The sequence below is a fragment of the Rhinoraja longicauda genome, chromosome 33 (assembly GCF_053455715.1).
Source record: "Rhinoraja longicauda isolate Sanriku21f chromosome 33, sRhiLon1.1, whole genome shotgun sequence".
In the NCBI taxonomy this organism is placed as follows: Eukaryota; Metazoa; Chordata; class Chondrichthyes; order Rajiformes; family Arhynchobatidae; genus Rhinoraja; species Rhinoraja longicauda.
In genome coordinates, this window is record NC_135985.1 from 142024 (window position 1) to 167710 (window position 25687).

The window sequence follows — 25687 nt, forward strand, 5'->3', positions numbered from 1 at the left end:
GACAGCAAATAGAATTTTGTCTGGAAGTGTAAGGCAAGGCATTTAGGAGGCAAGATAAATGTAGAATTTAATGAGAAATTTAGAAGATCACAGGTTTTACAGTGTACGTCCACCGATCTGAAGATAACAACACAAATACAGTTGGCATATAATTTGCAATTTTCGGCTGGAATGGAATTTAACGGGAAGGTTGGCTAAAACGAATACACAGGTTTTGTTGCTGGAGTACAGTGTACAATTCTGGCCACTACATTACAGGAACATGGAGGAGAGGTAGAGAGCTGGAAGAATGTTGGCAGGGTGGGTGAGTTTTAGTTTGAGGAGGGATTGATTGAACTGAGATTGTTTTCTTTGGAACAGAGACTAAGGGAGATCAACATACATTACAGTATGAGACTGGGACTGGACGTACATAACGGGTGGAATTTTCAACTACTATGGCCACGAAGGACCTGAAAATGACAGTGCAGTGGAACAGGATCCAACAAATAGATTTCTTATTTCTTTGGCATGGACACGATGGGCTAAAAGGTCACACTGTGGCATGCATGATTCTGTGATTAGGAGGATTGGAGTTGGAGTGGAAACAGAATCTCCGTAGGGATTGAGTACGGGTGGATATTGCTGCTGTGATGCCATCCAGACATGATCCAGCAGTGTCCAGAGTGAATGGAGATCATTTGACAGAATAACCCTACATCTCCACAGCGTTGCCCATTGCAGATGCGAAGCGGGCAGCAGAGGCCCACGGCTGCACCGTCTGCTTGTTCAGGCCAATGGCGCTGGGATTGCAGGCAGCCCTTGTCCCCAGTAACCCTGGCCACTGCCGCCTTTGGCTCCCGCTGTGGGCCCCACCGGGGCCAGCGGCATCGCCCTTTTAAACGCGGAGGCACGTCCTGATTCGCCACGTCACCGCTGCTCTGATTAGTCGAGCGAGGCCGGATGTCACGTCATCAACGGGTCGCCCGGAAGTGAAGCGATGGAGGAGCGCGAGGGGCCGGCGGTGACGGCAGGTGAGGGGTTAGAGTGGGGGCAACGGGGGGTAATGTGGGGGCAACGGGGGGTAATGTGGGGGCAACGGGGTACAGTGGGGGGGTACAGTGTGGGGCAACGGGGGGTAGTGTGGGGGCAACGGGGTAATGTGGGGTACAGTGTGGGGGCAACGGGGGTACAGTGTGGGGGCAACAGGGGTAATGTGGGGTACAGTGTGGGGGCAACGGGGTACAGTGTGGGGTAGAGTGCGAGGGGCCGGCGGTGACGGCAGGTTGGGGGGGGGTACGGTGTGGGGGAGAGTGGCGTACAGTGTGTGGGGTACAGCGGGAGGGGGGCAACGGGGGGTACAGTGTGGGGGGGGGTGGGGTACAGTGTGGGGGCAACGGGGCTACAGTGTTGGGACTGTGGTACAGTGGGGGGTAGAGTCGGGTACAGCGCATGGGGCCGGCGGTGACGGCAGGTGGGGGGTACAGGGGGGGCAGTGGGGGGGGGGCAGTGTGGCAACTGGGGGTACAATGTGGGGGGCAACTGGGGTACAGAAAATATTTCTAAAAATTCAGCAGGTCGGGCAGCATTTGTGACAAGAGAAACAGTCAACATTTTGGGTCTGTGGACTGGGAAAGAAAAAAAAATGATTTTCAACAGGAGGGGAGGTCAGGGAGAGATGGGTAGAACAAATGTGAAACAATGAATGAAAATGGCTTACTGGTAGTAATTACTAGCACATAAGGTTTCATGGTCTGTGTAATGAGTTGTTAATGTGATACTTGCCTGGCAGGCTACACCTGCTGAGTTTGTCCAGAATTTTTATATCTTCAGCATCTGTAGTTTTGGAAACATAGAAAGTAGGTGCAGGAATAGGCCATTCGGTCCTTTGAGCCAGCACCGTCATTCAATAAGATCGTGGCTGATCAAGAGCTAGATAGAGCTCATAAGGATAGCGGAGTCAGGGGATATGGGGAGAAGGCAGGAACGGGGTACTCATTGAGAATGATCAGCCATGATCACATTGAATGGCGGTGCTGGCTCGAAGGGCCGAATGGCCTCCTCCTGCACCAATTGTCTATTGTCATCCAGAATCCGTAGATTCTGCTTTCTCCCCATATCCCTTGATTCAGTTAGCCCTTAGAGCAATATCCAACTCTATTGAATACAACCAGTGAATTTGCCTCTACTGCCTTCTGTGGCAGAGAATTCCACAGATTCACAACTCTTTGGGTGAAAAAGTTTTTCCTCATCTCAGTCCTAAATGGCCTACCCCTTATTTGTAAACTGTGACCCCTGGTTCTGGACTACCCCAACATCGGGAATTTTTTTCCTGCATCTAGCCTGTCCAATCCCTTAATAATTTTATATGTTTCTATCAGATCCCCTCTCATTCTTCTAAATTCCAGTGAATATAAGTCGAGTTGCTTCATTCTTTCATCATAATTTTTTTAATTCTTTCGATCAATTTGCCTCCTGGGATAAATGCACTCCCTCAATAGCAAGAATGTCCTTCCTCAAAATAGGAGACCAAAAACTGCACACAATACTCTAGGTGTGGTCTCACCAAGGCCCTGTACAACTGCGTTAGGATTTCCTTGCTCCTGTACTCAAATCCTCTGGATTGAATGCAAACATGCCATCCGCTTTCTTTACTGCCTGCTCTACCTGCATGCTTACCTTCAGTGACTGATGCACAAAGACACCCGGGTCTAGTTGTACTTCCCCTTTTCCGAAAATGACACCATTCAGATAATAATCTACCTAATGTGTTCTTGCACTAAAGTGGATAACCCATATTTATCCACATTATTATACTGCATTTGCCCAGTCATCCAACTTATCCAAGTCATCCTGCAGCCTCATAGCATCCTCCTCGCAGCTCACACGGCCACCCAGCTTTGTGTCATCCACAAACTTGGAGATGTTATATTTAATTCCTTTGTCTAAATCTTTAATATATATTGTAAATAACTGGGGTCCCAGCACTGAGCCTCGCGGCACCCCACTAGTCACTGCCTACCATTCTGAAAAGGACCTGTTAGTTTTGAACAAATATGTTTTATCTTTTAATGGGAGAAATATACATAAGAAGGAAAAGGTGATACTACTGGAAATGCTAAATAAGGATAATTTGAAAGGATTGGCATCTTTTCAGAATAGCTCAGATGTATTCTAAATGCTTAAGTGAACCAAAGGAGGAAATTGTACAAGATTTGTGGTAGTTTCAAGGCTCTGCAGATAGGTTGGTGTCAGACAACTGGAAACTGCTGGTGTACTGTTGTTTGAAAAGAGGGAAGGCACCAAGCTGAGGAACTTTGGGCCGGTCAAACTTCTGTTGGTCGCGGAGGATGAAGACAATTGTTGAGGAGTTAGAGGGAAATTGAGAAATCATTATTTTACTCCACTCCCTATGAAGGTGGTGGAAGCATGACATTTAAGTATTAATAAGCAAACTGCTAGATAAATTCAGTGAGTCGCGCAGCATCTACAGAGGGAAAGGAATTTGTTGACTTTCAGCTATTAATAATCCCTTACCCCCACAGATGGTGCTTGACCAGCTGAGCTTCTCCAGAAGTTTTGTTTTTTGCTCCAGATTCGAGTATCTGCAGTCTCTTGTGTCCACTTTGAAGCAGTTCCTGGATAAGTACCTTAAAGCTGCTTAATCTGTAGCACTGGTTTGCTAAATGTTAAATGGGATTAAGCTATATTGCTAGCACAGGTTTGAAAGGCTGAATAGGTTGGCATTGTCCCATAAGGTCCTGGGTCCCTGCAGTCCTATTTCTCTTGGCCTTGTTTACATTATCCATGCTCCTCATGATTTTGTAAACTTCCATTAGGTCACACCTGAATACTCCTAAGACAAAAGTCCCAGCCTATCCCTGTAACACAACCCCTTGATCATTGAAATATTTAAAAAAGTTCCAGCATTGACTCCTTGGAGATGCCAATATCTGAGAAACAGCCATTTACCACCACAATCCATCTGACTTTATGCAATTTCCTAACTGTGCTGTGATAGATCCTGTAATTCCATGGGACTAACGACCCTTCTGAAAATTCATGTGGTCAACATATTACACAATTCTTTACGCTTTCTTTGTTATCTCACCAAAAACATTCAGTCAGTTCAGTTAAACATGATTGGTCTTTAATAAATCAGAGTCCTCTTTATCAAGTGAACCTTTACCAAGTAACTATTAATATTTTCCCTGATAATGTAATTGAAAGCTGTCCCACATCCGAGAAACTGATTGGCCTGTAGTTGTCTCAAAAATTTGCAGACGTTTTCTGAACACTCCATCCTGACCTAACTAGACAAGAAGGGCAGAATAATTTCCAGTGATGAAAATCTCTGAGCCCGATACGCAGTAAGAGACTGAGACTATTTTCATTCTAAACCCATGTGGACACCTAGTGAAGTTTGGGCAGGGACATTATCAGTCAGACTATTGATTATAGAAGTTGGGAGGTCATGTTGCATTTGTATAAGACGCTGTTGAGACTACATTTAGAATATTGTGTTCAGTTCTGGGCACTATGTTATAGGAAAGATATTGTCAAGCTTGAAAGGGTTCAGAGAAAATTTATGAGGGTGTTGCCAGGACTAGAGGGTGTGAGCGACAGGGAGAGGTCGTGTAGGCTGAGTCTCTATTCCTTGGAGCGCAGGAGGATGAGGGGTGATCTTATAGAGGTGTATAAAATCATGAGATGAATAGATCGGATAGATGCACAGAATCTCTTGCCCAGAGTAGGGGAATCGAGGACTAGAGGACGTAGGTTAAAGGTGAAGGGGAACAGATTTAATAGGAATCTGAGGGATAACTTATTCACACAAAGGGCGGTGGGTGTATGGAACAAGCTGCCAGAGGAGGTAGTTGAGGCTGGGACTATCACAACGTTTAAGAAACAGTTAGAAAGGTGCATGGATAGGACAGATTTGGAGGGATATGGACCAAGCGCAGGCAGATGGGACTAGTGTAGCTGGGACATGTTGGCCAATGTGGGCAAGTTAAGCTGAAGGGCCTGAATCCACACTGTATGACTCACTGACTCCAATTTGTTCCCCAGCTACTCATTGGATCAGGCCAGCCTACCTGAGGTGTTTTTGTTTTAGCTGTCCGGACAGGCTTCACCTTTACAATATTCACGTGGGTAAAATGTCAGCATTTGTTTCTGGTTCCCTTTCAGTGACAGAGTTGCTCCACATCCTTTCGGAATATGGCTGGTACATCTTCTTCAGCTGCATTGCTTGCTACTTTGTCCTTCAGAGAATCGGTTCGATGATGCGATTGAAGACCCGGCAGCAGCTCCAGGCTTCGGAGGCTGAACTTGGTACGGAGTTTTACAATATCTTACTTTGTCGGGCACTTTTTACTTTTATCTAGGTTCTAAACTGAATTAATGAATTTGTAATCTACAAGTGAGAATTGAATTTCAAAAAGCAAGGAATCTTCGGCTGGAGTAACTCAGCGGGTCAGGCAGCATTTCTGGAGAACATGGATAGGTGACGTTTCACAGAGTGCTGGAGTAACTCAGCGGGTCAGGCAGCACCTCTGGAGAACATGGATAGCTGGCGTGAACAGGGATAGGTGGTCGGGGGTCTGGACCTTCTTCAGACAGGAAAAAATATTCTGTAGACGGCTCCCAACCTGAAACGCTCCCAATCCTTTTTCTCCAGTGAGGCTGACTGACCCGTTGAGTTACTCCAGCATTTTGTGTCTATCCTGTGTATAAACCAGCACCTGCAGTTCATCTTTACACAGATCTTGGGCTGGATTTGCTTGTGATTGACTGAGGTTTGTTTCATGCTCTGAATTTGAATCTGTTTAGTAAGGGCTAAAGACCTTGTATTGGGAGCTAAAAATAGACATTGATGTGATGGTCAGAATGGCTTCTTGTGTCAAACATTTTTAATCATTCTGCAAACTTCCTTTGGCTTCATCATCGACCAATCAGGAAGTGTCAGTATTACAGTATAGCAAAGGGGATTACAGAGGCATGAGGCAGGAGCTGGCCAGATTTGACTGGAAGGAGGCCCTAGCAGGGAAGACGGTGGAACAGCAATGGCAGGTATTCCTGGGAATAGTGCAGAAGTTCCAGGGTCAATTTATCCCAAAGAGGAGGAAAGATTCTAAGAGGCGTAAGAGGCACCCGTGGTTGACAAGGGAAGTCAAGGACAGCATGAAAATAAAAGAGAAGAAGTATATCATAGCAAAGAAGAGTGGGAAGCCAGAGGATTGGGACTCTTTTAAAGAACAACAGAAGATAACTAAAAAGGCAATACGAGGAGAAAAGATGAGGTTCGAGGGTAAGCTAGCCAATAATATAAAGGAGGATAGTAAAAGCTTTTTTAGGTATTTGAAGAGGAAAAAAATAATCAAGGCAAATGTGGGTCCCTTGAAGACAGAAGCAGGGGAATTTATTATGGGGAACAAGGAAATGGCAGACAAGTTGAACCGGTACTTTGGATCTGTCTTCACTAAGGAAGATTAAAAATATATCGCAGGTGTTCCAGTGGCCAGAGATCCTAGGGTGATGGAGGAACTGAAGGAAATCCACATTAGGCAGGAAATGGTTTTGGGTAGACTGATGGGACTGAAGGCTGATAAATCCCCTGGGCCTGATGGTCTGCATCCCAGGGTACTTAAGGAGGTGGCTCTAGAAATTGTGGACGCATTGGTAATCATTTTCCAATGTTCTATAGATTCGGGATCGGTTCCAGTGGATTGGAGGGTAGCTAATGTTATCCCACTTTTTAAGAAAGGTGGGAGAGAGAAAACGGGAAATTATAGGCCAGTTATGTGAGTGGGCGGATGCATAGCAGATGCAGTTTAATGTGGATAAGTGTGAGGTTATCCACTTTGGTGGTAAGAATAGGAAGGCAGATTATTATCTGAATAGTGTCAAGTTAGGAAAAGGGGACGTTCAACTAGATCTGGATGTCCTAGTGCATCAGTCACTGAAAGGAAGTATGCAGGTACAGCAGGCAGTGAAGAAAGCCAATGGAAGGTTGGTCTTCATAACACGAGAAGTTGAGTATAGGAGCAAAGAGGTCCTTCTGCAGTTGTATAGGGTCCCAGTGAGACCGCACATGGAGTACTGTGTGCAGTTTTGGTCTCCAAATTTGAGGAAGGATATTCTTGCTATTGAGGGCATGCAGCATAGGTTTACTAGGTTAATTCCCGGAATGGCAGGACTGTCATATGCTGAAAGACTGGAGCGACTAGGCTTGTATACGCTGGAATTTAGAAGGATGAGAGGGGATCTTATCGAAACATATAAGATTATTAAGGGTTTGGACACGTTAGAGGCAGGAAACCTGTTCCCAATGTTGGGGGAGTCCAGAACCAGGGGCCACAGTTTAAGAATAAGGGGTAGGCCATTTAGAACGGAGATGAGGAAAAACCTTTTCAGTCAGAGAGTTGTAAATCTGTGGAATCCTCTGCCTCAAGGCAGTGGAGGCCAATTCTCTGTGCATCCAAGAGAGAGCTAGATAGAGCTCTTAAGGATAGCGGAGTCAGGGGGTATGGGGAGAAGGCGGGAACGGGGTACTGATTGAGAATGATCAGCCATGATCACATTGAATGGCGGTGCTGGCTCGAAGGGCCGAATGGCCTACTCCTGCACCTATTGTCTATTGATAGGTAGGTTTCATCTATTGTTTACCTTTCATCGTCTGGCGCGGCCTGAAATAGGCCGCGGGATTTTTCTCTGCCCGGCGGGCGACTCAATGTTGGGAGCCCTGACCGTCCCGACGTGCAGCGGCAGCGTCTTGGCCCGCCCCGAGTCGCGGGCTTGGGTCGGCCCGCTGCGGACCTTTCACCGTCCGGCGCGGCCTGGAACGTGGCAACTCCAACAGCCTGACCGCTGGAGAAGACGACAGGGGAAGATAAAAGATATTCTGGCCTTCCATCACAGTGAGGAGGTGACTGGAGGAGACTCACTGTGATGGATGTTTCTTTTTGTTTGGTGTTGGTTTATGATTGTGTGTGTCATTGCTTATTTTTATTGCTCTTATTGTTGGACTGTGGGTAATCTTTCATTTCACTGCGCATTTATGTGTATGTGACAAATAAACTTGTCTATTGTCAGTTTCTAATGCTATTTTATCGAAGGCAAACAGATAAAACTGTGGATTGAGCAAATTAGCTAATATTATTAAGGTGCTTGATGAAGTATGGAGAACCTGGGGTCAGTGGGGATTAAAGTCGCCTCTATGGTGCACTACGGCTGGGACGGGGAGGGGAAACTGGGGCTCCACCTCCCGGTGGGCAGAAGGAGGCACGCACAAGATGGCGGAGCGGGAGGAGGAGGAGAAGAAGGAGAGCGGCCGCCATTTTTGTTGGACTCGTCGAAGTGGGCGCTGGAGGAGATGCGGGAGGAGGAGGAGAAGAAGCTGCCCGCTGGGGATTGCAGTTCCGGGGCACTGGGCCCGGGCGGGAGCGGGGACTCGACGGCGCCGTCGGTTGAAGTGGGCGCTGGAGGAGATGGAGGGGAACTATGAGACGATGGGGACGATGGCCATCTTCCTCCTGCTCGGAATCTCCCCCGGGGCCAGGTGCGGGCGAGGGGGGAGAGGAAAGTCTTGCGGGACCCATTGGTCAGAAATGTAGTCTCTCTGGATAAATTTATCTTAGTTCTTGGTTCTGCATTCATAAGCATTATTTGATCTATTTTTTATAATACCAGATATGAATTATTCCTATTCAAAATGCTGATTCTTCCCACAAAGATAAAATCTATTTTGCTCAAAGTTGGAGGTTTTTAATAATTTGCTTCTTAAAATGGATTAATGTATTCTCCTTGTCCAGAACCATCATTAATTGTGAGGCGGCAGGAAGCAATGGATGCTGCTCGCGATCGTATGCAGCAAGAACTGGATGCCCAAGCAACAAAATACAAAGAGAAACAGAAAAAAGTAAGGGTGCATCAAATCATTTGGTCCTGATGGTAAAATTAAAGCCCGTGCAAACAGATCTGAACATCAGTATGTGCAGCACGACCTGAAAATGCACGCATTATGTCTTCCATAGGGATGGGGAAAACTCGGGGAAAACAAGGATTTAACAATTGTGATTTAAAATATACTTTATCAAAGGCTGGGAATAGATTTAGTCAAATAGTATTTAACTAAATGCCTTGGAGAAATATGAAGGGCTGTGAGTTCAGAGTCAGACATCAGTGGAGGCGTGTTGGACTGAACAACCTCTGTACAATGTATCATCCCAGAAAGTTAGCAAACTGCAGGGAAATCTGAGAATAGGATCTGTTGAGTGGCATGCTGAGATGTTAGGAACATGGAAGATGTAATTTAATTTGGATAATTCTGATCTAATAGATTTTTTGAAGAGGAAAACTAAGATTAGGAGCTAACAAGTAATGGTAAATGGACAAGCGGATGTGTGCAGCTTTGTGGTAATGTGTTACTGTAAGACTGAATAAGACTCATTGGTTCAAAAGTAGACACAAAATGCTGGAGTACTCAGCGGGTCAGGCAGCATCTCGGGAGAGAAGGAATGGGTGACATTTCTGGTCTAGACCCTTCTTCATACTGAGTTACTCCAGCATTTTGTGTCTACCGTTGATTTAAACCGGCATTTCCAGTTTTTTTTCCTACTCATTGGTTCAAGCTGTGCACTGGGGTTTGGCAGCTTTGGCTCTGGGGCGGTGGTTTGTGACCTTGTTTTCTTTAATGCAGATTGAAGAAGAGAAAAGAAGGGAGAAAATCCAAGCCTGGGAAAATTTGCAAGAAGGAAAGAGCACCCGGAAGAAAACAATCACGGATCCTGTAACATGATCTTGTTATGTTTAGTTATTTACAATTGAGATATTGTTAATGTATAATCATGTTTCTGCGACTATTTGCATGATAGGACTAATTGGTTGTTTTTTCATTGTTTGATATCAGGAGCCGGATTCCAACACACCAAGACCAACAAAACCCAAATCTGACAAGAAGCCCTTGAGAGGAGGTGAGTGAGTGAGTGCTTTTAATCACCGTACTTACTGGTGTGGAGTCAAGTGTTCAGGGGAACAGCTACCGTGTTTACATGGGTATTGAATACTTTAAGCATCCATTCCGTTCTCCGTTTTGAACAAATATTGCCAGGATATCCGCGTTAAGTTGTGGCAGAGTTGATTAATAGCTCCAGGGTATTAGTAGTGCAGTGTTATCACTTCTACAGGCCTTCACAGTTCATCTATGACCTGAGTTGATAACCTGGGTTGCCTTGATTATGATATGACTGATCGAAGCACAATTTCTCTGCACCCTGCAGTAGTTTACCAGGTACTACTAGCAACATCATAGTGCATTTAGTAAAATTGCTAAATACAAGGTTTCTCAGATGCACAAAGAATGCAAAGACACTTTTGCCCAGACTAGGGGACTCAAGAACCAGGGGGGCATATCTTTATGGGGAGCGAGGAAAGATTTAATAGGAAACTGATGGGCAATGTTTTCACACTGAGAGTGGTGGGTATGTGGAACAAGCTGCCAGAGGAAGTAATTGAGGCAGGTACTATATCAACATTTAAAAGACATGTGAATGTACATGGATAGGGAAGGCTTCGAGGGATATGGGCCCAACATGACCAGATGGGACTAGTGTAGAGGAGGCATTTTGGTCGGTGTGGGAAAGATGGACCAAAGGGCCTGTTTCTGTGCTGTATGACTGACCAAGAATCCTTGTATTTTTATTCTCTATACTTTTTTTCATATACATTTAACAGCAACATTTCTGCAGCTAAACAACCCAGTTATTTATTTATTTAATCTTTAATTCCTGTTGTACTTTGGAAAGCCTAATCAGTTGATACTCAGAAGCTCACCTGTGGGGTCACTGACTTTTACCTCCCCTCCCTCCCCACTTCCCTGATCTTCCTTGAATCTGAGTTGATGCTTTTTACTAATTCTGGAAGGTTGCAAGCCTTGGGATTCAATTTATCTTCTGCTCGGAAGCAATTCTCCCTACGGTCCAGAGTTTGGTCAAGAGTTGAGTGTTTAATTGCCATATGTACAAAACAATGGAACAATTCAATTATTTTTTGCTGCAGCATAACAGGCCTGTAACACAATACATATAGATAATATATAATGGACACAAATCCAATCAATTAATAATTCCAATGCCAGTGAAAGTCCTTTATACAACCAAAGATAGTACATAGTTCACGGGTCAGTGTTGCGTAGTGTTGGAGAGCCTGATGGTTGTTGGGAAGAAACTTCTTTAACCTGATTGTCACGGTTTTCGACTCCCATGCCTTCCCGATGTTGGGGTGAGATGAGAGTGTTGCCTGCGTGGTGTAGGTCTTTTTGAGGCAGCACCTCCTGTAAATAACATGGTCTGTTCTGCTGTGGATGCATCAGATAAGTACACTCTGAAGTTCACCACCTTGTGTTTACGTGGTCACCCTGCTGCGCTCAATAATACTTCCATATGTATTCATCTTGGGGGAGTACAGATTCACTAGCTGAGGACATTTGGATGGCAGTGATGTTTCCATGTGTTGCACCTGTCTTCTCATGCAATCTTAGAATCCCAGTAAAGAGAAACACAGACACCTACCTCACAAACAGACGTCTATGGTGTAAGACTTAGTTTTTTTTAATCGGTTTATTCTTTCACTGAATGTGACACTGGCAATGCTGGCACATTGATCATTTCTAAATATCCCTAAATGGAGTCATTAATTGATAATCGGCTGCCTTGTTCATGAGTTTCATACATCCTAGATTGAGTGAGGGAGGATATTTGTGAACCAGGTGCATTTTTACAACAATCCCATAATTTAATTGTTAACATTAATGAGACTATTTTAACTTCAGATTGATTTAATTACATGCATTTAACTTGCCCTGCTAGCATGGTGTGATTTAAGCTTGTGTAGATGGATCAGACCTTGGGTGGGGCGGCACGGTGATGCAGTTGTAAAGTTGCTGCCTTACAACGCCAGAGATCTGGGTTCGATCTTGACTGTGGGTGCTGTCTGCACAGTTTGTACGTTCTCCCTGTAACCGCATAGGTTTTCTTCTGTAATCTCCGGTTTCCTCACACACTCCAAAGACATACAGGTTTGTAGGCTTATTGGCTTGGTACGTGTAAATTGTCTCTGGTGTATGTAGGATATTGTTAATGTGTGGGGGTTGCTGTCGGCACATACTCGGTGGGCCGAAGGGCCTGTTTCTGCACTGTGTCTCAACTAAACTAAACCTCTGGTACTCATCCACTTACGTACCCAATGTGCTACCGTACCCCATATCAGAAGGTGTGATTTTCTGACTGCTAAGTTCTTTGAAATGTCACGCTATTTTGCTGTTGGTCTTTCAGGTTTTAATCCCCTGACGGGTGACAGCAGTGGTTCGTGTTTGTGGAGACCAGGTCACCGAGGGCCTTCTTCCGGAGCGTGAGGTTAGAGTGCGGTCAGTGGCGTTACCAGAGCCACTGGCCATCTTTGGATACTGTCTACCCTGCTCCCTAGCTTGTCAATTTCAATCATTTTATTCTGTTAGAACTAGTTTCAATTTGCTGTTAGACCTAAATTTTATCATTCACTTTTTAATGTAAAGAGCAGTGTTTATTCAAGTGAAATGTTATATGAATTGACAGCTATGAATGATGTTATCCCTGTAAATGGCATTGCCAGTGAGGATCTCTGAAAATGGGCGTGGGTAGTGGCATTAAAACATCTTGTTAAATGAACATCTTTGGTTTTGGTACCAACATAAATACATTTATTTTGTTTTAGCTGATGATTAAAACCATTAACTATGTTTGAGATTCCAAATGTTTAATTAGTAGTTGTGTTAAGTATATTATTTACAGCTGGCTATGGATATCTAGAAAAAAAACTTGATTAGTGTGCATATATCTGCATATGTTTGTTTTTTTAATTGTCCTATCCACGTGCATGTCTTTATGCTTATGTAAAAATGAAGAGGTTTGTGCAGATACATGTATTTTTGTAGACAATTAGTTTTTGGTAGAAAATACCTATTTATAGATCTGTGAATATCATTCCATGAACACTTGGACATGTTTCTGCTGCTTTGGGTGAATTTCGGTAGTCTAGTGTGCGCATTTCTTTCAATCCATGTGGATATTTCTATAGAATTGTTTCTGCACAATGATCAGTGCATGTGTGCTTTCATTGAAAAGTCTCTAGAATTGCTTGCCTTTGGTCGTGTAAATATGTGCATGTTTCTAGACAACAGTGTGTTTGCTTTTTTGGACATGGGGATGCTGTTCTTTAGTTTTCGTGTTTGTGTGAGGATGTACCTCTGTTGGTTTGAAGGAATCTGTTGACTTGTTTGTGGACTAATGTATGATCAGAGTAGTTAGGGGGATGATAGATGGCTCAGATTTGCTGGGCAGTATAGCCTATTCCTGTGCTGTACCTCCCTATTACTCAGTTTGAGTATGATTCTGCATATTTGTGCATCCAGTTCTGTCAGTTTTTGTGGGTGCATTTCTATAGATTCTACGGTGGGCCCAAGGGAGAACTTCTGTACATTTGTGTGCAAGTTTCTGTTTCTTTTAATCCTTGTGTATACATATTTCTGCAAATCCTTGTGTGTGGGGAAGGTTTGGCATGGACATTTAAGTAGTTGTGATTCTGTAGATGTCTGTTGTTGGCTTCAATGGGTAAGTACTTCTGAAGAACTGTGTGGATGTTTCTGTATTTCTTTACTTTTGTGTGCAGGATGCGATTCTGAATGTAATCTTTGATGGCTCTCTGTGTTTCTGCAGATTTGTGCAAACAGTTTAATATGTGAGGATTTATAAAGATCAGAGCTTGCCATTTTTTGTACATTTGCATGTATTTTTGGAGTGAGCTGTCCAGTTTCATAAATCAGTCAGTTAGCTTTCACAAATTGGAGTTTCAGTACTTTTGAGTGTATCCCGTAGATTGTGTATATCCTTAGATTGGTGAATGTATACCTTTCTGCAGATCCATAACAATATCTCTATCTACCTGACCATTTCTGTAAATAGTGACATGGTGTTTCTTTAAATCTATGTAACTTTTGTGAATTTATTGCATGCTTAGGTAGAAATTTGTACAGCTTTTTTTCCCTGTAAACCCTGCGTTTGCGTATCTATATATACATATGCATGCACTGGTAAAGACTCCACCCATGGTGTCTTTGAATATTCATGAAATACACGCGTATATTTGTGTTAATCTTTGTGCATGCATGAATCTGAAGATCTAAGAATATGTTTGAATTTGCCACTAGTAATTTCTTTATGTATTTCTGTACATTATTGAGTCTGTTTCTGTGGCAATGAAGGTTTCTGTTTGATTTGTGTGCTTAAGAATGTGTGAATCCATGCGTACATTTACACATTGACCTGGGTGCGTTTCTGCAATAAAGCTGCATCATGCTGGACCATTCAGTAGGCCAGGCAGCATGAGTGGGGACAGGCTGAAATAGTGTGTCATTCTATGGTTTTGTGTTTGTTTGTGTGCATCTGTTTGCGTAAATCTGTTCAGATCTTTCCCCTGGGATCCCAACCCTAATACATGTAGCACGGTCACCACAGTTCCTGCTAGCACTGGGTGCCATCCAGGTAACGATGAGTGTCAGGGCTTAGGGAGAGGATTATCTAGAGCTGTTCAAGGGAGGTGGAGGAGCAACTTTGTGACTGCCTGAATTTGGTAAACTGGGTGCTGTTCAAGAACTTGGAAATATTATATATTTACTATACATCTAATGTGCCTGAAAAGCTGCAGCGAGTAAGAAATTAATTCTTCTGGGTCACATCCTGTGCATTTGGCAAGTAAACACCCTTGAACTTTAGATCCATGTTCAATGGTATCTTGTCATATGTGCAGAAACACTGAAATGCTTGTTCTGCATGCTATCCATCAAATGATACCACACATGAGCACAATGGAACCTTGCCTAGAACAGCATGATGAGAGTTGCCATCTTGCAACTTCCAAGTTTCTGAAGGGTCTGATGTTTGCCCAGCTGCTGTCGGGCCTCCTGCAGCCACCTCCGCCAGCACCACAACCTGTGACTGCCACCGCCAGCAACTGCCCCTCGCTTCCCTCTGCTGAAGTTGCCATGTCCCACCTTCCCGAACTGACCACAGAACTTGACAGTATTTTCTGAGGGTGTGGAATGTAAGTTTGCAGACCGTCCCCTTCACCTTCCACCGCCTCCATCAGTATGCAGCCTGGACAGGGTAGCTTCTGGAGGGAAGGATAGGCAGCGTTTTGAGTCGGGACCCTTCTTCGGATGTGTTTTGTTATTTATATGTGTGTGTGTGTGTGTGTCTCTTCATATCCTGGTTATGTTCAGTATCTGTGCAGCAGACTGTAACCACCCACATTCACCCTCCAGCAGATTGGTGGTTTTCAGAATCACTTTATGTTTTGAAAGGATAAACCAAGAGATTGTTGTTTCTTTCATTTTGTTGTAAAGATAGAGGCTGAAGATCATCGAAGAAGAATATAGTGGTAAATTGGTGATGATATCTTCACATGGAAAAAGATACGGTCACAGAGTGCTTTATCGTAGTGGCCTACAGGGAGTGGTTGCTGTAGAAATCATGATAATTTGGATAAATATTTGAAGAAGAGTTAGATATCGGATTAGAAGATTAGTTTGGGTTACACTAAAGAACTAGCATAGGCTCAATTGGCAAATGATTTCATGGTTTGTGAACATATGACTGGTCACATCAGGACAACTATGAATAAATAATTGAATATGGTTTAAAATGTTCAGTACGCACTGTTTAAATACACTGTTGATGGATTCTTGGTTCCTACATTAACTAGCAAAACCCCAAAATGCTGGAAACACTTAACAGATTGGGGAGAATCTCTGACAAGAGCAAGAGTTAAGTTTCGGGTCAAAGACCCTTCATTAGAAGTTGGGAAGAGGAAAATAAACAAGGTAGTTTTAATTGCTGTAAAGGTAAAATAAAGGGGTAAATGGAAAGGACAAAGCAGGGAATATATAGAAGAGTGTGGCCAGGATTGTTCTGGGTATGTTAGCTTCCTACAGTTACTTGCCTAACATGCTGAGTTTCCAGGATTTTCTGTTTTTGTATCTGATTTCTAGTATCCATAGTATATATTTTTGCTCACAAAATGCTGGAGTAACTCAGTAGGTCAGGCAGCATCTCAGGAGAGAAGGAATGGGCGACGTTTCGGGTCGAGACCCTCCTTCAGTCTGAAGAAGGGTCTCGACCCGAAACGTCGAACACTCCTTCTCTCCTGAGATGCTGCCTGACCTGCTGTGTTACTCCAGCATTTTGTGGATAAATACCTTCGATTTGTACCATCATCTGCAGTATATATTTTTGCGTTCACTTTGATATGTTTGCAGAATATTGTCATACAGGGTAACTTGTAACTACACCAAAATGTAAAGCACCTGAGCCTTCAGCTGCAGATGGATAGCATAATTAGGCTTCTTGCATAAAAACCATGGGGTATATTTTCAGGTATTAATTTGATCAAAATTTACAGGTAAAAAATGCAACAATTTGCAATCTTTCTTCTACTGAATTATAGATGGGGTCTGGCATTCTTGCATCCATCAGTCAGGTATTGAGTCCAGGAGTTGGAACATCATGTTCCAGCTCTGCGACGTTTGGTGTACTGTGCACAATTCTGGTTGCCTTGCGATAGAATGGAGCCATTGTATTGGAAACGTTTACAATGATGTCGCATGGTCTGGGTGATGAGGAGAGGCGTGAGCAACTTTCCCTGGAACATAGGAGGCTGAGGGATTACCATATAGAGGGACATGGATAATGTGAATAGCCACAGCCTTTTCCCCAGGGGAGTGGTGTTGAAAGCTTGGGGGCACAGGTTTAAGGTGAAAAGAGATGATTTATATGGGACCTGGGCGGCAACATTTTCAAACAGAAGATGGTATGCGTATGGAATGGCCTGTCAAAGAAAGAGGTGGGTACAGTTCCAGCTGTTCAAAGATGTTTGGACAGGTACGTGATTAGACGTTTGAAGGGATTTGGGCCAGGCTCGGGCAAGTGGTACTAGCGCAGTTCAGCAAAGAGCCTGTTTCCGTGCTGTATATCACTTTGACCGAGCAGTCATGAGCAATTACAGTGTGATTGTGAAACTGGCTGATGCAATGTTCAGTGACAAAATTAGATTCACTGGAATAAGATAGCCCACATTTTCCTCGGACTTGCACCACTAATTATGACTGTTACATCGGGAGCCTTGAATATCATAAAACAAGAGGAAATTATGGAGTGTTATGAGGCAGCTCCAGATCTTCCCAGATCTTTTATAGAAACATAGAAAATAGGTGCAGGAGTAGGCCATTCGGCCCTTCGAGCCTGCACCGCCATTCAATATGATCATGGCTGATCATCCAGCTCAGTAACCTGTACCTGCCTTCTCTCCATACCCCCTGATCCCTTTAACCATAAGGGCCACATCTAACTCCCTCTTTAATATAGCCAATGAACTGGCCTCAACTACCTTCTGTGGCAGAGAATTCCACAGACTCACCACTCTCTGTGTGAAGAAATGTTTTCTCATCTCAGTCCTAAAAGACTTCCCCCTTATCCTTAAGCTGTGACCCCTGGTTCTGGACTTCCCCAACATCGGGAACAATCTTCCCGCATCTAGCCTCTCCAACCCCTTAAGAATTTTATATGTTTCAATAAGATCCCCCCTCAGTCTTCTAAATTCCAGCGAGTATAAGCCTAGTCTATCCAGTTTTTCTTCATATGAAAGTCCTGCCATCCCAGGGATCAATCTGGTGAACCTTCTCTGTACTCCCTCTAAGGCTAGTATGTCTTTCCTCAGATTAGGAGACCAAAACTGTATACAATACTCCAGGTGCGGTCTCACCAAGGCCCTGTACAACTGCAGCAGAACCTCCCTGCACCTATACTCAAATCCTCTTGCTATGAATGCTAACATACCATTCGTTTTCTTCACTGCCTGCTGCACCTGCACGCTTGCTTTCAATGACTGGTGCACCATGACACCCAGGCCACGTTGTATCTCCCCTTTTCCTAATTGGCCACCATTCAGGTAATACTCTGCTTTCCTGTTCTTGCCGCCAAAGTGGATAACCTCACATTTATCCACATTATATTGCATCTGCCATGCATTTGCCCACTCTCCTAATCTATCCAAGTCACTCTGCAGCCTCCTAGCATCCTCCTCGCAGCTAACACTGCCACCCAGCTTCGTGTCATCCGCAAACTTAGAGATGTTGCATTCAATTCCCTCGTCCAAATCATTAATATATATTGTAAATAACTGGGGTCCCAGCACTGAGCCTTGCGGTACCCCACTAGTCATTGCCTGCCATTCCGAAAAGGACCCGTTTATTCCTACTCTTTGCTTCCTGTCCGCCAACCAATTCTCTATCCACCTCAACACTGAGCCCCCAATACTGTGTGCTTTAAGTTTGTACCCCAATCTCCTATGTGGGAACTTGTCGAAGGCCTTCTGAAAGTCCAGATATAACACATCGACTGGTTCTCCCTTATCCACTCTACTAGTTACATCCTCAAAAAATTCTATAAGATTCGTCAGGCATGATTTGCCTTTCATAAATCCATGCTGGCTTTGTCTGATGATTTCACCACTTTCCAAATGTGATGCTATCACATCTTTAATAACTGACTCTAGCATTTTCCCCTCTACCGATGTTAGGCTAACTGGTCTATAATTCCCTGTTTTCTCTCTCCCTCCCTTTTTAAAAAGTGGGGTTACATTAGCTACCCTCCAATCCTGAGGAACTAGTCCAGAATCTAAAGAGTTTTGAAAAATTATCACTAATGCATCCACTATTTCTGAGGCTACTTCCTTAAGCACTCTGGGATGCAGCCTATCTGGCCCAGGGGATTTATCGGCCTTTAATCCATTTAATTTACCTAACACCACTTCCCGACTAACCTGGATTACCCTCCGTTCCTCCATCTCGTTAGACCCCCGGTCCCCTGCTATTTCCGGCAGATTGTTTATGTCTTCCCTAGTGAAGACAGAACCAAAGTAGTTGTTCAATTGGTCTGCCATTTCCTTGTTCCCTATGATCAATTCACCTGTTTCCGACTGCAAGGGACTTATTTGCTTCACCTTTAACCCTTGAACCAGAGAACAAAAATATTTTCATACTGTCCTCAATAAAAGTTCAGCTCTTGTAATTTTTCTTTTGCCTTTAGGCCATGTTTCCTAGTTCCTCCCTAACATATACTTAAACACTACTTTAGGTCATGTAGCATTAACTATAAGAAGTCTGGGGGGGGTGAGAAGAAAAGTGACATTAAGGCCAAGATTAGATCAGCTATGATTCAAGGAGCCTCCTGCTGATTCTTATGTTATTATTCACTGAAACAATAGACAATAGGTGCAGGAGGAGGCCATTCGGCCCTTCGAGCCAGCACCGCCATTCAATGTGATCATGGCTGAACAGGCCTTGACATTTGCATAGCTTTCAGTGAAGAAAGAGTTTGCCAACTTCAGAGTAAAAATAACATCTGAGCCAAATGCACGACAAAGAAAAATGTTTAAGGAAATTACGTGAAGTTGAACCAAGATCACTGTGTCCTTCAAGGTAAAAAATAAATATCAATAAAGCACACGGATCCCTGAATACTGCTGATCAAATCAAACTTCCCAATTTCAAATAATTTGTGAGATCATAAATTAGCTGCACTAAGGTCACATCTGAGATCTTATTAGTGGAAGTAAAATGCAAATAGACAATATCCAGCTTGAACGAGCCACAGTGTTTTAACCCTTCATTTGTGTTTCTGTAAATCCAGAAGCAAAGTTGAATGGAAGCTGCATTCTAACCTATTCCATTTCCTATCTACTTATTTGTGTTGTGCTTTGGTTTGGGCATGCACACGAAGATTACCTCCACGTGAGTTAAATCTTGTTCTTGGCCATTGCACTTTTTATAGTTGTCTGCCACCAGAGGATAGACCTATCCCGTTTGCTGCAAAATCACCTTCAGGAATATTTGGAGTAAAACCAGAATATGTTAGAAATACCCAACAGTTCAGGAGAAAAAGACGGTTAATATTTCAGGTCGATGGCCTGTCATGTTGGGGCCACTGCAGCAAAATGTGGGATGTGAGAGGACAAATTGGTTGCCCTTCGCCTGTGAGAGCACTGGAGGCAAATGTGAACAGAGTACAGAATACTACACAAAGTGCTGGAGTAACTCAGTGGGTCAGACAGCATCTTTGGAGGACAAGGATAGCTGAAACATTATTTCAGATTGTCAAGCCAGGGGAAATATGCTCTTTGCAGCCTGTCAAACCATGTCAAAATTCTAATTTTCAATCAGATCCCAACCATTAACTTGAATAAATATATACATTGTTGACTGTCTCTTCACGGGGCAGTCCCATCAGCCCAGAAATCAGTCTAGTCAACCTTTGTTGCACATTCCCCTATGCATGTGCATCTTTTCTGATGGAGGTCAGATCCCTAGATTAAATGCAGAGATTTTAATTCCCAGGGGATTGATGGGTTTAAATTCCAAAAGATCCTGCGGTTTTCACAAGTTCTAGGAGTAGAATTAGGCCATTCAGCCCATCGATTCTACTCTGCCATTCAATCATGTCTGTTCTCTGCCTCCTACTCCAATTTTCCTGCCTTCTCCCCATAACCCTTAACACCTGCTCTAATCAAGATTCTATCTATCTCTGCCTTAAAAACATTCACTGACTTAGCCTTCCACAAATTAACTACCCTCTGACTAAAGAAGTTCTTCCTCACCTCCTTTCTAAAAGAGAGCCCTTTAATTCTGAGGCTATGACCTCTGGTCCTGGACTCTCCTACCAGTGGAAACATCCTTTCCACATCCACTCTATCTATGGCTTTCGCCATTCTGTAAGTTTCAATGACGTCCCCCTCCCAAACTCCAGCGAGTAGAGGCTCAGTGCTGTCAAACGCTCATCTGCTAACCCATTCATTTCCTGGAATCATTCTTGTAAACGTATGAAACAAGATATTGGGCAAAATCTCCAGCCAAGATGCACTGATTTAAAGTTAAAGGGGAATCTATTGGGTTTTAATACCAACAAGCATGGTCAAAAGATTGTTATAAAACTTTTATAACTTTGATTTATCCTGACAGCCTGATTGTACCTCAGAAATACTTAATGGAGCAGTTTGGAGAGAATTGCATTGGATTAGATTAATTCTAGATGGACACTTTCTTGTCACATCCCGTGAAGGTGCAGTGAAATTGTGCATTGCATAGACAGTGTTAATGGGTGGTTAGTTGGGCAAAGGGTTTGTTTCCATGTTGCATTTCTCCATCTTTAAGTACTTTGGCAGTCACACAACTTGAGGTTCTCAGAAAGGAGGCCAATTGCTACCATGTGAACGCAAGCGCTTTTTTCAACAGGACATCCTGAAGCTCTTCACAGCCGAATAAATGCTCTGAAGGTGGTCACTAATGTCACAAATTATGGTACATAATCTTCATGCAGTATATTCCAGTTTGACTTGACTGAACTGATTGGATAGTATACAAAACAAGGCTTCTCACTGGTACATGTGACAATAATGAAACCTAAACCAAGGTTCAGCACACTCCTGCAGTCGGGAAGATTCCTTTATGGACATCGTGCTGTTTTGGAACAAGGTTTGAGCAGGCCTTGAAGTTTACCGACTTGTTTGTCTTCCAGTAACATTTGAAATCTGAATCATAGTGGGTACCAGGGAACAGCCTGGTTAGTTCTTTTAATTTCAAAAATAAAATTTAAGAATAAAAAGATATTTAAAAAACTGCAAAATTCTTCAATACATCCTTAGTGTCCATACATTCGATAGTGTTGTACTCAGTCTGAAGAAGGGTCTCGACCCGAAACGTCACTCATTCCTTCTCTCCTGAGATGCTGCCTGACCTGCTGAGTTACTCCAGCATTTTGTGAAATAAATACCTTCGATTTGTACCAGCATCTGCAGTTATTTTCTTACACATAGTGTTGTACTCAGTAATGTTCACATCTTTCTTTAAAGAAAATACAAAGTGCTGGCAAACACCTTTGCTGCTCCTATTGTTCCCAGGGCTGATATCTCTTCCCTTGTTTGAGGGGTTCCCCCTCTGGACTCTGTCGAGTAGTGGAAGGACTTTGTGTTGTGGTGCTTGCACAGAGTCTGTATTCGTTTCCCCCAGCTGCAGTGTGTCCCTCGGCACATGCAGTACTTCTGCAACTTATGGACCACTCACTGTCATGGACGATCAGTGGGTTTCGAGGCAGACTAACGAGTGGCCCTCACTGAAATTATGGTGTTCCAGAAGCCCTCGATGTCTCTAAAATAAACTTTATTCAGAAATACATAACAAAAACTTGTCTTGCGTTCCCTAGATTCAATGGTGTTATATAGTCAGTCGTGTGACACCTTTGCTGGACAAGTGGGTTAGGAGGGAGGGAGAATTGCTGGGAGTTTAAATGCGGGTAGATGTCGGCAAAAGAGGGTCTCGACCCGAAATGTCACTCATTCCTTCTCTCCACAGACGCTGCCTGACCCGCTGAGTTACTCCAGCACTGTGTGTGTGTGTGTGACTGGGTTACTCCAGCACTGTGTGTGTGTGTGTGTGTGACTGGGTTACTCCAGCACTGTGTGTGTGTGTGTGTGTGTGTGTGTGACTGGGTTACTCCAGCACTGTGTGTGTGTGAGACTGGGTTACTCCAGCACTGTGTGTGTGTGTGTGTGTGTGACTGGGTTACTCCAGCACTGTGTGTGTGTGTGACTGGGTTACTCCAGCACTGTGTGTGTGTGTGACTGGGTTACTCCAGCACTGTGTGTGTGTGTGTGTGTGTGTGACTGGGTTACTCCAGCACTGTGTGTGTGTGTGTGTGTGACTGGGTTACTCCAGCACTGTGTGTGTGTGTGACTGGGTTACTCCAGCACTGTGTGTGTGTGTGTGTGACTGGGTTACTCCAGCACTGTGTGTGTGTGTGTGTGTGACTGGGTTACTCCAGCACTGTGTGTGTGTGTGTGTGTGACTGGGTTACTCCAGCACTGTGTGTGTGTGTGTGACTGGGTTACTCCAGCACTGTGTGTGTGTGTGTGTGACTGGGTTACTCCAGCACTGTGTGTGTGTGTGACTGGGTTACTCCAGCACTGTGTGTGTGTGTGTGTGTGACTGGGTTACTCCAGCACTGTGTGTGTGTGTGTGACTGGGTTACTCCAGCACTGTGTGTGTGTGTGTGTGACTGGGTTACTCCAGCACTGTCTCTGTGTCTGTCAGCGGAATATAAATCCCCAGGCGGGCGGCACGGCGCCTTAAGGGGGCGTGGCTGGGTAGAACAGCCAATGAGCGGCTCGTGGCGGGCGGGTTAAAGGCGCCGGCAACAGCGGCGATGGGGCGGTGAGGGGAGCGGGGCCGGGCAGCGAGGGGAGCGGGGCCGGGCAGCGAGGGGAGCGGGGCCGGGCAGCGAGGGGAGCGGGGCCGGGCAGCGAGGGGAGCGGGGCCGGGCAGCGAGGGGAGCGGGGCCGGGCAGCGAGGGGAGCGGGGCCGGGCAGCGAGGGGAGCGGGGCCGGGCAGCGAGGGGAGCGGGGCCGGGCAGCGAGGGGAGCGGGGCCGGGCAGCGAGGGGAGCGGGGCCGGGCAGCGGGGCCAGGCAGCGAGGGGAGCGGGGCCGGGCAGCGAGGGGAGCGGGGCCGGGCAGCGAGGGAGGGGAGAGGGGCCGGGCGGCGAGGGAGGGGAGCGGGGCCGGGCGGCGAGGGAGGGGAGCGGGGCCGGGCAGCGAGGGGAGCGGGGCCGGGCAGCGAGGGGAGCGGGGCGGCGAGGGGGAGAGGAGGGGTAGTGGGGGCGGCGGAAAGGCAGTGGGGGACAGAGAGAGCGGGGGGGCGGGAGGGAGCGGCGCCATGGGGCAGCGGCGGCACCGCGGATCCCCGGCCTCCGGCTACCGGCCCCACTGAGCGGCGGCACCGCGGGCCCCGGCCTCGGGTACCCACAGCGCCGACCAGCGAAGCGGGAGAGGCCGGGCCGGGGATGGCGCCACGCTGCCGGCGCTCCTGGCTCAGCTTGTTGCTGGGCCTAGTGCTCGGCTTCGGCCTCGCCTCCTGGTTGCTGCTGCCCCGGGCCGCGGTGTCGGGGCGGGCGGCGCGCCAGCGGGAGAGGGCCAGGTGCGGAAGGGAGGGGGTGAGCGCCGGGCAGGTGTCGGCTCCGGACGGGGTCGGGGAGGGGGAGTCGCGGCCCGCCGCCTCCCGCTTCATGTACGTGGGGGTGATGAGCGCCAAGAAGTATCTGAGGAGCCGGGCGCTGGCGGCCTACGGCACCTGGGCCCGGCACATCCCCGGCCGCGTGGAGTTCTTCTCCAGCGAGGGCTCCGACCTCAGCCTGCCGCTGCCGCTCGTCGCCCTGCCCGGCGTGGACGACACCTACCCGCCGCAGAAGAAGTCGTTCCTGATGCTGAAGTACATGGGCGAGCGGCACCTGCAGCACTTCGAGTGGTTCGTGCGGGCCGACGACGACACGTACATCCGCGGCGAGAGGCTGGAGCGCTTCCTGCGGGGCCTGAACAGCAGCCAGCCGCTGTACCTGGGCCAGACCGGCCTGGGCGCGCCCGAGGAGATGGGCAAGTTGGCGCTGGAGCCGGGCGAGAACTTCTGTATGGGTGGCCCGGGGGTGGTGCTGAGCCGAGAGCTGCTCCGCCGGGTACTGCCTCACATCGGCCAGTGTCTGCAGGAGATGTACACCACACACGAGGACCTGGAGCTCGGCCGCTGTGTGCGCAGGGTGGCCGGGGTGCAGTGCGCCTGGTCGTACGAGGTAAGGAGGAGGCGATGGGCACAAGCTGCCTGAGCCGTTGTTACTTGTGCTCTAGGGAGAAGGTGATGCCGAGGGAGCACCCCTCTCTCTGACTGTGCGGACAGCGGAGGCAGGGGTGCTGCTGGTAAAACTATAGTCAATGCTTGTCAGAGGCTGAAAGTAAAAACACAAAAGACACCCACTTAGGCGAGGGAAGAACAAAGTGATTGCCAAGTGGTGCGAGGAGCTTGAAGTCACTTCTACACCCGGAGGGTGACTGATGTGTTATAGTGTGGAACTTTTCTCCGGGTGACAGCTGCTATTCGGCCAGTGGTTGTTTTTAGTGAGATCCTTTGTCAGGAACTTGACCAAGAATGAGGAATTGATGTTAAAGTTTCAGCATGTACTTATTATCAAGATTACCAATCAGTCGTGATTTCATTCAAAGATGTTTGAAGAGGCATGGATATAAATCGTGCATCAGTGTCTGGAGATACACTAAATAACTAGTTAGGAGCGTCAGACAGTTGCGTGAATATTTGAGGTTCAATGTATGAGTATTAGTTTTACAACTTCTGGATATTAAATCGTTTGCATAATATTACTAGATCTTGCAAAACTGAATTTTGAGTTTAATTTGTGTAACAAATGTTGACGCTGCAAGAATGTCCAGATGCTGGGATCTTGGACAAAAAATAAAGTGCTGAGGAACTCAGTGGGTCAGGGAATGGATATATAATATTTTGGGATGGGATCCTTTGAGGGACCTTTCTTCAAAGAGTCCTGACCCAAAATGTCACTTGTCTATTTCCTCCACAGATTCTCTTACCTGCTGAGTTCCCACAGTACTTTGTTTTTTTGCCCAAAATGCATGAGTTCTTTGAATTATGGCTGTCGATAAAGAGGAACAAGTATACTTTTTTGGAGACCTTTTTGATAAGTTTTACATCAAAAGTTGTTGAAAATTGAATTT

At 45.7% G+C, this 25687-nt stretch overlaps 2 protein-coding genes across 2 annotated transcripts in view; both read left to right on the forward strand.

Annotated features, from left to right (window-relative positions):
* The first annotated feature begins 920 nt into the window (after nucleotides 1–920).
* On the forward strand, nucleotides 921–12754 carry selenos (selenoprotein S). The gene is made up of 6 exons (XM_078427348.1): nucleotides 921–1013; nucleotides 5170–5313; nucleotides 8793–8899; nucleotides 9680–9769; nucleotides 9890–9953; nucleotides 12312–12754. The coding sequence occupies exons 1-6, from the start codon at nucleotides 980–982 to the stop codon at nucleotides 12389–12391; spliced, it is 519 nt and encodes a 172-aa protein (XP_078283474.1). The 5' UTR covers nucleotides 921–979; the 3' UTR covers nucleotides 12392–12754.
* An 11107-nt stretch (nucleotides 12755–23861) lies between these two features.
* Nucleotides 23862–25687, forward strand: part of chsy1 (chondroitin sulfate synthase 1) — a 35324-nt gene continuing 33498 nt past the window's right edge. The window contains exon 1 of the mRNA XM_078427347.1: nucleotides 23862–24735. Within this exon, the coding sequence (XP_078283473.1) occupies nucleotides 23956–24735 (780 nt within the window). The 5' untranslated portion in view covers nucleotides 23862–23955. The remainder of the gene's footprint in view (nucleotides 24736–25687) is intronic.

What these genes read in the sequence shown, in the direction of transcription:
- selenos (XM_078427348.1), top strand. Translation starts at nt 980, where the DNA reads ATGGAGGAGCGCGAGGGGCCGGCGGTGACGGCAG. An exon ending in GGGGCCGGCGGTGACGGCAG is followed by an intron (nt 1,014 to 5,169) that starts GTGAGGGGTTAG and finishes GTTCCCTTTCAG; the next exon opens with TGACAGAGTTGCTCCACATC. An exon ending in AGAAAACAATCACGGATCCT is followed by an intron (nt 9,770 to 9,889) that starts GTAACATGATCT and finishes GTTTGATATCAG; the next exon opens with GAGCCGGATTCCAACACACC.